At 41.9% G+C, this 13,797-nt stretch overlaps 1 protein-coding gene across 1 annotated transcript; it reads right to left on the bottom strand.

The window, feature by feature from the left end:
* Positions 1 to 3,565: 3,565 nt before the first annotated feature.
* On the bottom strand, positions 3,566 to 10,619 carry LOC103710174 (endoplasmic reticulum oxidoreductin-1-like). Its single transcript, XM_008795803.3, has 10 exons — positions 10,140 to 10,619; positions 9,827 to 9,958; positions 9,329 to 9,584; positions 9,099 to 9,209; positions 7,736 to 7,854; positions 7,521 to 7,625; positions 5,239 to 5,441; positions 5,037 to 5,160; positions 4,018 to 4,192; positions 3,566 to 3,923 (listed from the first exon to the last, which is right to left on the bottom strand). Exons 1-9 carry the CDS (start codon positions 10,302 to 10,304, stop codon positions 4,043 to 4,045), a joined length of 1,365 nt encoding a protein of 454 aa, XP_008794025.1. The 5' UTR covers positions 10,305 to 10,619; the 3' UTR covers positions 3,566 to 3,923; positions 4,018 to 4,042.
* Between the last annotated feature and the right edge of the window lie 3,178 nt (positions 10,620 to 13,797).

The following is a 13,797-nucleotide window of genomic DNA, read 5'->3' as shown; positions in this document are numbered from 1 at the left end:
AGCATTCAACGGAGAACCTTTTCTTTTAGATAGGAAAAAGTCGCGGTGTTTATATTAGTACATTAAGTAACGGCCACCCCAGAGCTATAAACGGCAGCTTAATTTGCAGATCTAAACGAGATAAAGAACAACGCAAAAGTACACGCTAAAACAGAAAACAGAAAACAGAAACAGGAATAGCACTCCGAAAGTAAGAAACCGACCCAACCTTAGGTCCACGGCGACTCCATGCCGGCTGCCATGGCAATGAGTAGAGAAGCCGTGAGGTGGCAATGGGCAAAATAGAGGGTTGAAAGGAGATAGGCCTGTTAACGGGCCGAGCTGCTTGGGCTCGGCCTGGTAAAAGTTTGGCTCGGGCTCGTTTGACCAAAATGAGGCTCCTTTAAATCCGAGCCCGAGCAGCTCACGAGTCCAAACAGAGCCCATGATTTAACATGACCAAATAAGGGGGTGGCTTTGGAATCCGCCTGTCGAGATTGCGCCACCAACAGAACTATGCATGGTTAGATCTGGATCTCATCTCACTACTTGGAAACCCTGCATCCAATGATTCCAACCCAAGGGGCAAGGCCCTCCCTCTCATTCGCATCCATGGCTCGTCCCTCCGTTCTTGTTATCATCTCTCTCGTCCTCTCTGTTCTCCTCCTTGTCCCCTGCCAAGCCCGATCCCGATCCACCTCCAAAACCGGCGGTAGCCTTCCATTATTAGGAAAGGAGGAAGTCACCGTCGTAAAGGAAGAAGAGGCGCAGCGGCAGACGGAGTGCGAAAGGCGGTGGATCCACATCTGCGACCTCCCGTCGCGGTTCAATACTGACCTCCTCCAATCCTGCAACGCCTTTTCCTTCTACGACGACCACAACTTCTGCCCCTATCCCTATCTCGCCAATCACGGCCTTGGCCCCTGCACCCACAACCGCTCCCGGAGTTGGTACTGCACTGACCCCTACATGCTCGAGCCCTTCTTCCACCGCTGCCTCCTCGAGTACCCCTGCCTCACCCTCGTATTACACCGCCCTCGACGCCCTCCCTTTCCTCTACCATCCGCCCCTTTTCAACTCTAGTGCCCTCCACGGCTGTGACCTCGCCGACTTCCTCCGCCGCGACCGCCCTATCATCTGAGGTTGGTGCGGCGGCCACGACCACTTCCTCGTCCTCGCCCGCCCCGCCTGGGATTTCTCCCAGGACCCCACCTCACCGTCCTCTCTCTCAGGGGTATCGAGCTCTGTATTGGGCTCGGGCTTGAGCTCGTAAACCGTCCTCTCTCTCAGGGGTATCGAGCTCTATATTGGGCTCGGGCTTGAGCTCGTAATTGAAACGAGCTTTACGAGCTCAAGCCCGAGCCTGCCAAGCAAGCCCGAGCTCGAGAACAATACAGAGCTCGGTACCGAGCCCGAGCCCGAGCTTCTGTGAAACGAGCCGAGCCTAAGCCTCCCAGGCTCGGGCTCGGCTCAGCTCGTTAACAGGCCTAAAAGGAGAGGCCTTCAAAGGCAAGCCCACCCCGGGACACGACAAGCCTTGCTGGCTTGACACCTAGCATCACTACTGTTACCGCCGAATCCAAACTAAGGTCGGAGTACAACTTGATCGACCTTGAGATTGGCTGGAGGCGATTTGAGGAGACCGGTTGATGTGTTGGGTGCTGGTCTCTTCTGTTGGTGGCAAGATTCGTCGTACCGGGTGCCACACTAGCATAGTATTGGTATGGTACAATACGGATTTTTTTTGGCGTACCGAAGATCGGTATGCTATTTGTACCGATACTGAACCAGTATGTAACACTTGGTATCGTCCGGTATGGTACGACATACCATGGCTAGTGGTTTGCAAGGAATCCGCTTGTCGAAGCATTTCCGGCAGGGATGCTCCGATGCCTAAATCAAAATAACGAGGCAACGATGTGGAAGGAAGAGAATTTCAACAGAGAGTAACTTATAAATAATATTGCATGTGTAACTATGGTTTTTCGGACTACCTTTTTATATAGGTGGTAAGATTTGTCGTTACATGGGCTGACATAGCGTGCACTAATGGCCAGGTAACGATCGGTAGTATGGTCGCGATGTGGAAATCAGTTCATGCGGGCGGCATGCAACGCAGGTTTGATACAGAGCATGGTGCTACCACGATTGTTGGCTGCCAAGGCCGTCGGTTGTTAGAAATGTCAACCCTTATCGACACGTGCTAATTGTTCTCTTCGGCTGATCAGCTCCTTGATGCGGGGGCTGAATCATTTACATCAGTTTATCTCCGAGGTCAAGTAGGTCGGTCTGGCCCAAGGTTGAGGTGTCCGATATTTTCCTCATCACTTGTTCCCCACTTTCAAGGTCGAACTGCATTTCGGTTCAGGCGACGGAAGTCAAATCGCCACTTCAATCGAGGGTGAGACTTTTGTCATGGGCCATAAATGCATTGATCTATATTCTCGAAGCGTCGTCGTATCCGAGTTGTCTCAAGGCATCATTATTGCAGGGTTTCCCTCGAGGCGTCATTACTTCCCAAAATATCTGACTTCAGTTTTCATCCTTTTTGTTTGCTTTTGCTTGTGTTCTGGTCGTCGCCCCAAACTTTGACCTTTTATGCAGTTCTTTTCGTTCGAGCTCGGCCGAGCTCAAAGTATACATCGAAAGATAATAGTAAAAGAAAAGGAATTCTCAAAGTATCTAACTTCGGCCTTTACTTATGTTCGACCACTTCTTGATTTGAGCTTAGGTCGTTGCACCGAGCTTTTCCCCTTGTGGGGCTTCAACCTGTCTTGGGCTTCTCCATCGATCTTCTTGGAGTTCAACTCCTAAGGAATTCTGAGTGATCTCGGCTAAAGGAGGTCCTAAGTCAGCCAAAGGTATCTCCTTTCATCTCTGGACTATGGTCTTAGAGGCATTCCTGGATTGAGATCCAAGAGGAATTCCGAGTAGGCTCAGTCCTCCACTCGGGCCGTTTCCAACTTAGAGAGGTTAGATGGCACACCAAGTCTTTGGCATGAGGGTCGGTCTTCTGTTGGAGCTATTCTCAACCTAGGAAGGTCAATAGGCACGCCAAGCTTTCGATGCAGGATCTGGTTTTCTGCTCGGGCGATTCTCGACCTAGGGAGGTCAGTAGGCCGCCGGCTCGCCCAAATGTGGAGCATGTCCTGCTTTGACACAAACCGAAATCCGACGATCTCTCCTGATGCCAGCAGCAACTGGAAGTCCTTGCCGAGGCCCCACTTAGCGGTTAACTCTTGAACCGTTATAACCTTCGGCTGAGGTCGCCGGCCGAGAAATTTGCCCGCCAGGTAGAGTTGCCATGGCTGGCGCAGGCACTTCGGCTCATCCTTCGTCAAACATCACTGCCTTGCTGAACTTCGCTCGTAGCCTATCGAGAGAGGCATTGTCTCCCACCTCCTTCTCTAGCGATATGTGCCCGCATCCTCTTCTCCTGTTCGCTTTCATAAGCTGCCATCAACAAATAACACCTGCCTTTCCACCCTTTCCAAACCAAGGCACAGACACCTTTCGAAAACCGAGTCTTATTCGGAAAACATTTCAAGGATATGCCATCAACATTCTGTGTCCGAACTCTGAAGGATGAAAAATAAATTAGACAGGTATCAGCAAAGATTTTTCTCAATAAATCAAAAGTTGCAACTCTCCAAGTACAGTACAATTGTGACTGATGCGCAGTTCTATTTGCAACTCATACAATCAGATGCAGGTAGCATTATTTGGTTAAGTTAGCCGTGATGCCATTTGAGCGAGCTTCAAAGCTGAAGGGTAGTCACTGAAAGAACTTTTGCATCTTCATCTGTTGATCTAATTTGGAGTATAATAGGGGATTTATTCAGGTCCCCAGTAATTCCACAGCCCACTGGCTCTCTATACCACTTCGATGCTGTGCTTAATAATACATGCCGTTTACACAGGTCAGACTATAATGTTCTCGGCCCCTGGTTGTTCAGAAGACAGAAGATGTTAGGATGCGAGAGGTTCAAGTCTAATACAATTTGACTCAAAACAAGATGAAGGATAACGAAGTCTTACAAGAATGACTAGAGATTATTCTTTGCTACGAACTACTCTTGCGTGTAGGTGGAGAAAACTGTCCTTCCATGATTTTCTCAATAGAAGGTCCCATTTCATGAACAAGTTTAACAGATTCTGAAAGTCTATTTAGAAGGTTCACCAAAGCAATAACTTCATTTCGTTGCAGCTGCAGCTGAAAGGCCAAAAACAAATTCTGGTATCAGATACAGATCCATGATTGCAAGAATATATGGGAATTCACAAAAATGTTACCGACTGATGTATCATTTCCTTCACAGGATGCCTAAGCAACTTCATTAGTCACCTCAAAGGAACCAGAAACATGAAGGAAGCACATGCGCGCATGCACGCACACACACAAAAAGAATAGAATAGAATAGAATAGAATAGAGAGAGAGAGAGACTTACAGACCAAAAAGAATTTGGAGGAATGGAGAACTGAAAAACTAAAAATTTAGGCCCAGTATAAAGGCATATAAGGACATGACATTGCTCCACACAAGAACATGGCATGGCTTTTATATCCATAGAGAGTATTTGAATATATATCTAGAGCTTTTGGAATCTGACGTGAACAATGGCTACCATCCTCTCAAATAAGAAACGAAATTCACTTAAACATCCATATAAGTAAATGGTAATGCATAAAAAAAAATGAAAAACATACAAAAGTGAACCTACCCAAGCCTCCTTGACAGCTTGACCCTACCAGCATCACACAAGATCTACTGATATCTACTTAATAAGGATGGAAGGCCCTTGCAGCATGCTTCATAGAGTAACTAAACAAGTGGCACTAGATGTGTATAGAATTCTTTCAATAGCTGATTGTGCAGGCAGATACTTTAGCAATAGATAATGTCAAGGGACATAAGTCAAGCTTGCTATATCATATCCTAGTTTCTGGGCTGAAAAGTGATGATGCAGAACTAATGTTATGCTTACTTTTGCTTGTGAAAGAAATATAAACATCCTCCTACTGTAAGAAGTACAGCAATAACAAGAAAGTGACATACATGCTGATTCATGAGGTTTTGGCCATTGACTGAAAAGAGAATCTTCAGTGCTGTGCCAAGACCAAGAACTTGAAGCTTTCCCCAAAGGCGGCATTTCTCACATCCAACACAATCCATCAATGCACTACAATTTACTAGGAAACTGGTTAGATTAACATGGTCTAAGCTTCAGGGACGCTGATATGGAGTTCAAGATTTGAACCTTATATTTCTAAATTGCTTCTTGATCTGCTGCTTCAGTTCAGGCCCACTTTCACCTTGCCAGAGTTTGGCTTCATCAAATGGTAGTGGGCAAGCAGCTTGTAACTTGGGATTATAGACTAGCTGCCTCACGAATGATTGCGTTCTCAGATCTTCTTGTAAGTTGCCCGTGTTATATTCAGCCTGCTCCATATAATCTGCAGCCTGAAACACATAAAGAAAAGAACAACATTGTAAGGATAGAAAGCAAACCTCTACCCAAAAGGACTGGGTGGCCTCCTATGCAGCCCACCACTCCGGTGGTTTTGTTTGGGTTGGGAGTGGGTCTGTTCTAGGGCCATTACGTAGTGTTTTATTTTCTGATTTTGTTGGCCGCATTCACACCCGCAGTGTGTGAGCCGCCGTTGCACCAAAAAAAAAAAGAGAAGCAAACCTCTACCCAAAAGGACAGATAAAGTATGAATAAGTTTATTAAGTATGAAAAACTGATGTGGCATAAAAGTAAAATCATGTCACTCATATTCAGATCACCTCCTCCATCTATCTGACCTGACACCACCTTTTAACTTCCCCATATATACCCTATATCGAGCAGCAAGTTTTACTTTGGGAGGAAAATATGATAAAACAACACAGGCACACAAATCTTTATAACGAAAACATTAATGCCCTCTTGCTTTCAAGCAAGAGGTCAGGTCTTGAGTCTCGAAGTGGTGTTATCCCTCAAGACTTCAACCCTGCCCCACAGGGGATATTCCTGGAGTAAGAAAATCCTGATCTCACAAGCACTAGTCTCAAGTCTGTCCAGGTACCTAGTAGGGTAGTAGTGGGTGGCACTGGCCTCCCTGATCTCAATAAATAATGATGATATAATCATACAAACATTCTATAGAAGCATGACACCTACCCTGCCTATATGCATGACACCTGCATCTAATATGCACTAGAAGCATGGCATGTTTCCATGTCCAAGCTGGCAGCCAGCTGTTTTCTCTTCATTCTAACAGAATGGGCATGAGTGGTGAATCTAGCACAAATCAGGTAGAGGTGTTGTGCATACAGTAGCAGATAGTAGCATCACAATCATCCTGAAACTTTTCCCATCATCAAAATTCCATCTTGACAATTCAAACTTCGTCTTTCTTGGTCTCATATTCCACTCAAACTGAATGGAAAACTCTCCTCACTACAGCTGCATAAAGCCATGTCACATGCATGCCCATAACATTTATTATTTTTTGCCAGCTTTATATAATATAAGTGCCTCGTTTTAGCTTTATCAAATGCTTTCATTTCTAACTCTATCATTAGCATCCTCTTCTAATGCTATTCTCATCTTGTCTTCATGTACATTCTTCATTGACACTTCAATCCATAAGTTAATGTATAACTGCCTCACAAAATTTCAAGTCTTAATAGTATTTAGTGACCACATAACATGGCAGGCGCACATTTTGGTTCTTATCACATAACATCCTATGCATGTCCCCAAAATCTTGCTTGTAAAGGACCACACAAATAAGCTAAAAATCTAAATTATATTGCAATTGAATGGTCTAATCTCTACTATTATAACACAGAGACCCTGACTGAGCTGTTAGCCTCCTTCCACATGAAAAATCTGCCACCTGTCAAGGCTCTCTATACCTACCCCATGTGTTAATAAAAGAATGCGCCTTTGTTCAGCTTTTTCTAAAGAGAGAGGAACTAAAGGACTGCACCAACTAAACGAGAGAGTGCATTTATCAGATAGGGATCACAGCCGCTAATGCTTCCTTTCATATTATCACAGCCATCCATGCTTACCCCTACATGCACGCGCCCAATACCAGCAATTTGTAACTTAAACATGAAGGCAACTCCATACACACAACTTTGGACTTCCCCTATTTATCTAAACTTTATCAAAGTATAGGGAAATCATAGAGTACTTCTCATTAGCTTCATGATCTTATATATAGCAGATCTCTCTCTTGATCAAAGTTCCTTTCACCAGAAATTCAACACTGATTCGCAGATAGCTGGCATCATGTTTTGAGTGAGTAGTTAAAATTTATGAAAATTTGAAAAATAAGGCCAACCGCTGGGATAAGGCTCACAAGTCAAGACTAAGCTTACAGAAAAATCCAAAACCAATATGTGAAAAATAAGGGGTAAGACATTAAACAGATAGACATTTTTAAAATCATGAATGCTATGGTAGAAGGTGATCAGATACAAGCACTAATATCATATAAACATCCCAAAGATGAAAAGGAAACTGCAGTGATTAACCAAATTTACCTTTGTAACTGCCCGGAGAACAAAAAGAAAGGTGAAGTACAAGTTTCTGACACGATCTGGGTGTCTCAAAACACGTTCATAAAACACGTCAAGATTTTGGCCCCACTGAAATCATGCAAGGAAAGAAAGATGACAGAAAAAACCATCAAAAAATATTTAATACAAGCAACTTTATTATGATTAGAAAATGCTGCGACAAGTTCAAGAGACATAACCATATTGCTAGCTTCATCAAGAAGATAATCAGATGCTATATGAACTGAAATTGAGGAATGCAGTCCTGAAATCAGCTTGTATAACACTCTTTTCTCCTGGCAAAATTCTCCTGAAGGATCTGAAGAAGTAGAAGGAAATAAGATCTTGAACAGCCTATTCCAGTAAACCATCTAGCAGACTAGCAAGTAGCAACCATCCTATGCTGATTCAAGTTTTGCATGGTCATTTTTCAGTATCATAATTTTCATACATATAACATGTCCCTAGATTCAGCCATGGGCATCATGAACATATCACGTTCTTTACATAAAGCACACCACCTAGTTGCATGAAGAATGTAACCCTAAGATAGTTTGGAGTTGCCCCACATGAAGCTAATTCATAATTACCCAGTACCTGAAACTGCTCTGACACATGTTCCTTAAGAAAATTTAAAAGCCTTTTATCTTTTCAGTTTTTTTACAGTAGAATATCAGTTACCTTGTATAAGTTATGATCCTCAGCATTTAAAAGATGCTAAATCAAAAAAAAAAAAAAGAGCATAAGGGTGATAGTGCACGACCATGACAAATGTCCTACAATCATGGCACTTCACAATTATCAACAAGGTGCTCTCTCTCTCTCTCCCCCCCCCCCCCCCCCTCCCTCCCTACGACAAACTGCCGGACTGAGTATTAATTAAATAGGCTCGTAATCCATAATCTAAACCATTAACCATTTTCAGTGTTCCAGATGTTAGAAACATCCCACAAAGAAATCAAGAGAAGATATCAGTTATCAAATCCAGGTACCTGCATCCACCATTCACAGACAAATGAGAAATTTCTTATGTAATATCGTGCTACAATGTCCTAACTTGCAATTCGCATTATGTCCAGCATAAGTTGGTACTGTATGCATGGGTTTCTTTTCATTACAGTGGGCAAGGAGGACAGCTTAAACGAGCATCATACTTCACTCTCAAAGAGTGACTTTATTACTTGGACATTGAGGGATCACATATTGTGAACAATAGTGTGAAGAAGACAGAAAACAAATTAATTACAAGATCATTTAAATATTAATATTGCCTAACTCCAAACACTAGGTAGGCTCTTATTGAAACAATCAACTCAAATATTAGTTCCTTGTTCCACACATTTCTTTAGAATCTACATTAATTAACATAGTTTCGACTTCTCTAGACCCTCCAGTATGCACTTTAAATATCCAAACTTTTGGTGTATCTCATGTGCACTAGGGTATTTCTCTCTCAAGTAATCAAAAATCTTTTAGTTCCAACAACATGCCACATACAGAATAAAATAGACTATAACTCAACTGAGAAGAGAACACCAGTATAGACATGTTAATTGAACTAACATTTTGGACAATTTTCAGTGTAAATAGCTTGCCATATCCGCCTAGCTGATGGACCTGCATAACCAGTGTAGCGCTCAGGGTTTAGCTGAAGGTTCACATATGTCATCTCCTCTGCAAAAAGAAACTGGGGCATAAATTACCATTCGTTATGGCAAACCAACTGCAAAAATATAACAAGCATTGCAAACAACATAAGGCAAACAAGACATCATGCGGTACTAAAACTCTACCATTATCAGTTTCATCATCATATGTCCATGGGTTGTCAATTTCAATCCACCCTCTGAAAACTTTTCTATCTAGTGTACGATCGACAGAAGCCTGTGGTTTTCCCTCCTGACAGATCAGATCATCGGCAGAAAGCCCTTGAAAGGGCTTCTTAAATGGCTCTGGAAACTCACTATCTGGACACTCACAGACACTGCAATCCCGAAGACGGCACATCCCGTCATCAAGCCAGAATGGGCAGTCACACCACAGTTTAACCTACCACATCATACACTAATCAGAAAACAGGAAAAGAAAAGACCATAAGCTTCAACATAACATATTATCCTACTGTGTAGAACAGCACTACTACAATACCAGAATATAGGATATTGAAAGCTACAACAAGTATCGAAAGAATGGGGAGGCAACAAGTTAAACAGAAAAGAATGCAAGTAAATTGAGAATGGAATCTCAAATTACTAATACAACTTATAAAATAAAATACATTGACCATTTACCTTAAAGTATCGAAAGAATGGGGAGGCAACAAGTTCCTGTAGTATAGGATGCAGCACTTCATTGTTCAGAGAATCCACAGTTTCGTAATCACAACAACAATCCTCCACCATTCCCGTGTATTTCCTCGATTCCTGAGAAGAATTCATAGTTTAATTCACCAGGAAAAAAATCGCAACAAGCACCGTTCTGCAATCCCATTCCCAAGACTCCAATTAAACCCCTCCCCGTCGATCCCACTTCAACTGAGTCCCAATTAGATGCAAACATCATCAAGATTCAATCTTGACGGAGGAAACAAGAAAAGAGGCTTACGGAACATTCGCAGGGCTTGTCGGTGATCCCGAAGAGGGTGATCTTGGGGGAGGTCCTCGACGTCACGGCCGTGGCGAGGAGGACGGCGATCAGAGCCCCCACCGCCCAGCCACACCTCCGCCCCCTCCCACCGCCAGCTCCGCCGCCGCCATCTCCGCTCGCCATCCGAAAAATCGAACCCTAGTCTTCGATTTGTTCTCGAGAACGAAACCGTAGAAACCTCTAAATGGGGGTGGAAACGATCGCCGGACTGGGGCTTTTAATTCTCGAGGAAGTTTCCACGGAGAGAGCGAGAGGGAGACCGAGACGCGGACGAGGGAAAGAAGAATTTCCGTTGACGGAAACAAATAAAAAAAAAAGGCAGTTACCATGGACTGTAACAAAACTTTATTTTCCAAAGTCAACTGCAAACTTGTTCATCTCCCTGGAGATTCTGATAATACAATTACTTGCAAATATTCTCAAGAATTGGCTTCGAAAATATTTTATATTCTTGTTCTTGCTTGCTTCTGGATTTCCGCACTTTTTTTCCAGACTCATACGGACAAAATTATTTTTATTTTTCCTAAAACACCACGCGTGAACTTGGGCTCCACATTTGTACCAACTTAATTTTAAATTAAATTAAATATTTTTGAAAATCGAGCACATTGGGCTATTACCAATCAAGCATAAACTTGGTCAACAACCAAGTGTCAAGCATCCGCGCGGAAGCAAGGAAGCAAATATAGAAACATGACGTAGGATTAAAGAAGCACAAGAAGACATGTCATCAAACTGCGGAAAGAGATTATGTTTTTTTTGGCCTGCGTCTACTTTAACTTGGTCAACGGCCAAGTGTCAAGCATCCGCGCACAAGCAAGAGAACAAATGTGAAAACAAGCCGCCGGATCAAAGAGCACAAGAAGACATGTCATCAATCCACCGAAGGAGATTCTGCTTCATTTGGCCCACGTCTGCTTTGACTTGGTCAACGCCTGTTACTTTTTTTGGGTGGCCCACGAGCCCATATAAAGAGCTCTAGAGATCATTTCAAACACAAAGAAAAATTCATTTTCTCCCTCTTGTTCTTATTCACTTCTTCTCTATTTTTTAATTATTTTTCAAAGTTTCTTTTGAGCTATCTACAAGCGTAAACGTGATCTTCTTTCTTCTCTGGAGGCGCACTGACGGGGAAGACGTGGTTCTATACTAGGTCGTCGTATCTCTAAGGTATCTGTGCCAGCGAACCCGTATGTGGAAGCATAAACTTTATTAGGACAGCGCATCAGCGTGCTTCCATCCATATGCCATTTTCTTTCACTTCTCCATTTTATTATTCTATTGTCAAGTAAATAATTTGCCAGTTTATTTTTCTTATTTACTCTTTATAAATATTAGAAATATTGAATTATTGATTTCTTAATTATATTTGTGCATCTAGGCTAACAATATAAGAAAGTTTATATATTGTTAACACTAGATTTTAAATTGCAATATTTATTATACATTTTACTACTTAATTACAAATTTTTATATTTTAGCTGTTACATATTTTTGCTAGCTTCACTTTAGTGCTTAATTCTTCAAGCAAAATATTAGATTGCCTAACCTCCAAGAGGTTTATTAATACCTCCATTTGGACTCCTTATGGAGTATTTTTAGATTCCATTCAATCGAAAATTCAAAAATTGGTTAATTTATAGGAGCTAGCTTAATATTGCACTTAGGATGAAATTGAATAATATCTAGTGAAATTATCTATTGAATAACAATGTCTAAGAAAAGCTTTTCAAAAAGACCTACATGCCTAAGAAAGGTTGATACTTAAGTGAGCCAAGTTGTTTTGTGATGGCTCTGGGCTCTCTCACAGCCGAGTGTAGTGAGAAGCCATTTCACCAAAAAAAAAAAGTGAGTCAAGTGTACCACCACCTATCTGGAGCTGATCTGGCTGTTATTTTTTTGATTTTTCAACTAGACATCTAAAGTTCAAATTAGATATCATTGTAATAATTTGTCATAAACCTTTTTTTTTTTACTGGTATCAAAATTGTGTTAAGCTACAAATCAATCTCTTTCTTCTCTTCTAATCAATGGGTTCCCACACATTTAAAAACCTTAGTGCTAAACCTGAAAAGTTTGATGGTCAAAACTTTAGGAGATGACAGAATCAAATACGGTTCTGGCTTACCACTCTAGGCTTGATCTCAGCCATTGGTGAGATTACTACTGAAGTTAGTAATGGGTCTAACTCATCTGCTTCATGACCTGCTACTTGCCGCAACCCAAACCCTGCTCCTTCCTCTCCCCAAACTACTGCTGCTTTCTCCACCTCCTTCACTAAGACTTCAGAAGAAACCAACTACCACTGTTTTCATAGAATCCTAGGAGCCCTTTCTGATAGACTTTATGATATTTATTATATAGGTAAGAGTGTCAAAGATCTCTGGGACACCTTAGAAAATAAATATGGACTTGATGATGCCGAGGTAAAGAGATTCAAGGTCTCTGACTTTAGCAAGTTTAAATTTGTTGATTCCAAATCTATGAATGATCAAATCTATTAATATGAAATCCGAATTCTTCAACTCCAAGCAAATGGAACCCACCTAGATGAGTCTTTCCAAGTTGCCTGTATCATAGACAAACTTTCCTCTACCTGGTTAGACTTTGCCAAGACTTTGAGCCACATCCAAGGTGATCTGTCTCTAACTCAAGTCCTAAATTCTATTAAGATTGAAGAACATCGCGTTAGGAAAAAGTTACACTCCTTTAATCCTTTGTCGGAAGTCAACAATGTTGAACCCAAGCCCTAAATCCAAAAATCAAAATTATTCTTTCCGTCCCAACCACAACAAGTCCTTCAAGAAGAAATCATTTAACCATAGAAACTTCTTCCAGCCCAACAATAGAAGACCCAACTTTTCTCAGAACCAGAAGAAAGAGAAAGGAGAATTTGTTTGTTGCTATTTTGTCTGTGGTCAAACCAAGTATATGGCCAACCAAAGCTTCTACAAGATTACTACTCCTTGTCGACCTAGAAGTAAGGGTCCTACCACTTCTGGCGCCCAGGCCAACATGGTGACCTGTGGGGCTGACTTCTCTGAGACTGCTATCAAGTCTGTTTCCTTCATACCTAAAGTTAACATGACTCAATTAGCACTTGACTGATGGATTGATATCGGAGCTAGTATAAATGTTTGTTATGATCGCTCCTGATTTTCATTTTATCAGGTCTCATGTGGAAGAACTGTGACCATGGGTAATAATGTTGTGGCACGCATGCTTGGAGTGGGGCGAGTGGATCTAACACTTACCTTTGGAAAGATTCTCACTCTGCAAGGCGTGCACCACGTTCCAGACATCCGTAGAAAACTAGTTAGTAGATCCTTGCTTGTCCAGCAAGGATACCAAATTATTTTTGAATCAAATAAAGTTGTAGTAACCCATGGTGTATCTTTCATCGAAAAAGGTTTTCTTTGTGATGGGTTATTCAAACTTAATGTAATTATTCCATTTATGAATGAAAATTCTATTGTTCTTCATATTGACTCTCCTGTTATCTGGCATGGTAGGTTAGGACATGTAAACTACAGTTTAATTAAAAGATTAATGCACTTGAACTTAATCCTAAAATCAGAACTTAAAAATAATGACAAATGTGAAATATGTGTAGAGG

Source organism: Phoenix dactylifera, chromosome 16 (genome assembly GCF_009389715.1).
Source record: "Phoenix dactylifera cultivar Barhee BC4 chromosome 16, palm_55x_up_171113_PBpolish2nd_filt_p, whole genome shotgun sequence".
Taxonomy (NCBI): Eukaryota; Viridiplantae; Streptophyta; class Magnoliopsida; order Arecales; family Arecaceae; genus Phoenix; species Phoenix dactylifera.
This window is presented reverse-complemented; position numbering and strand designations above follow the sequence as displayed.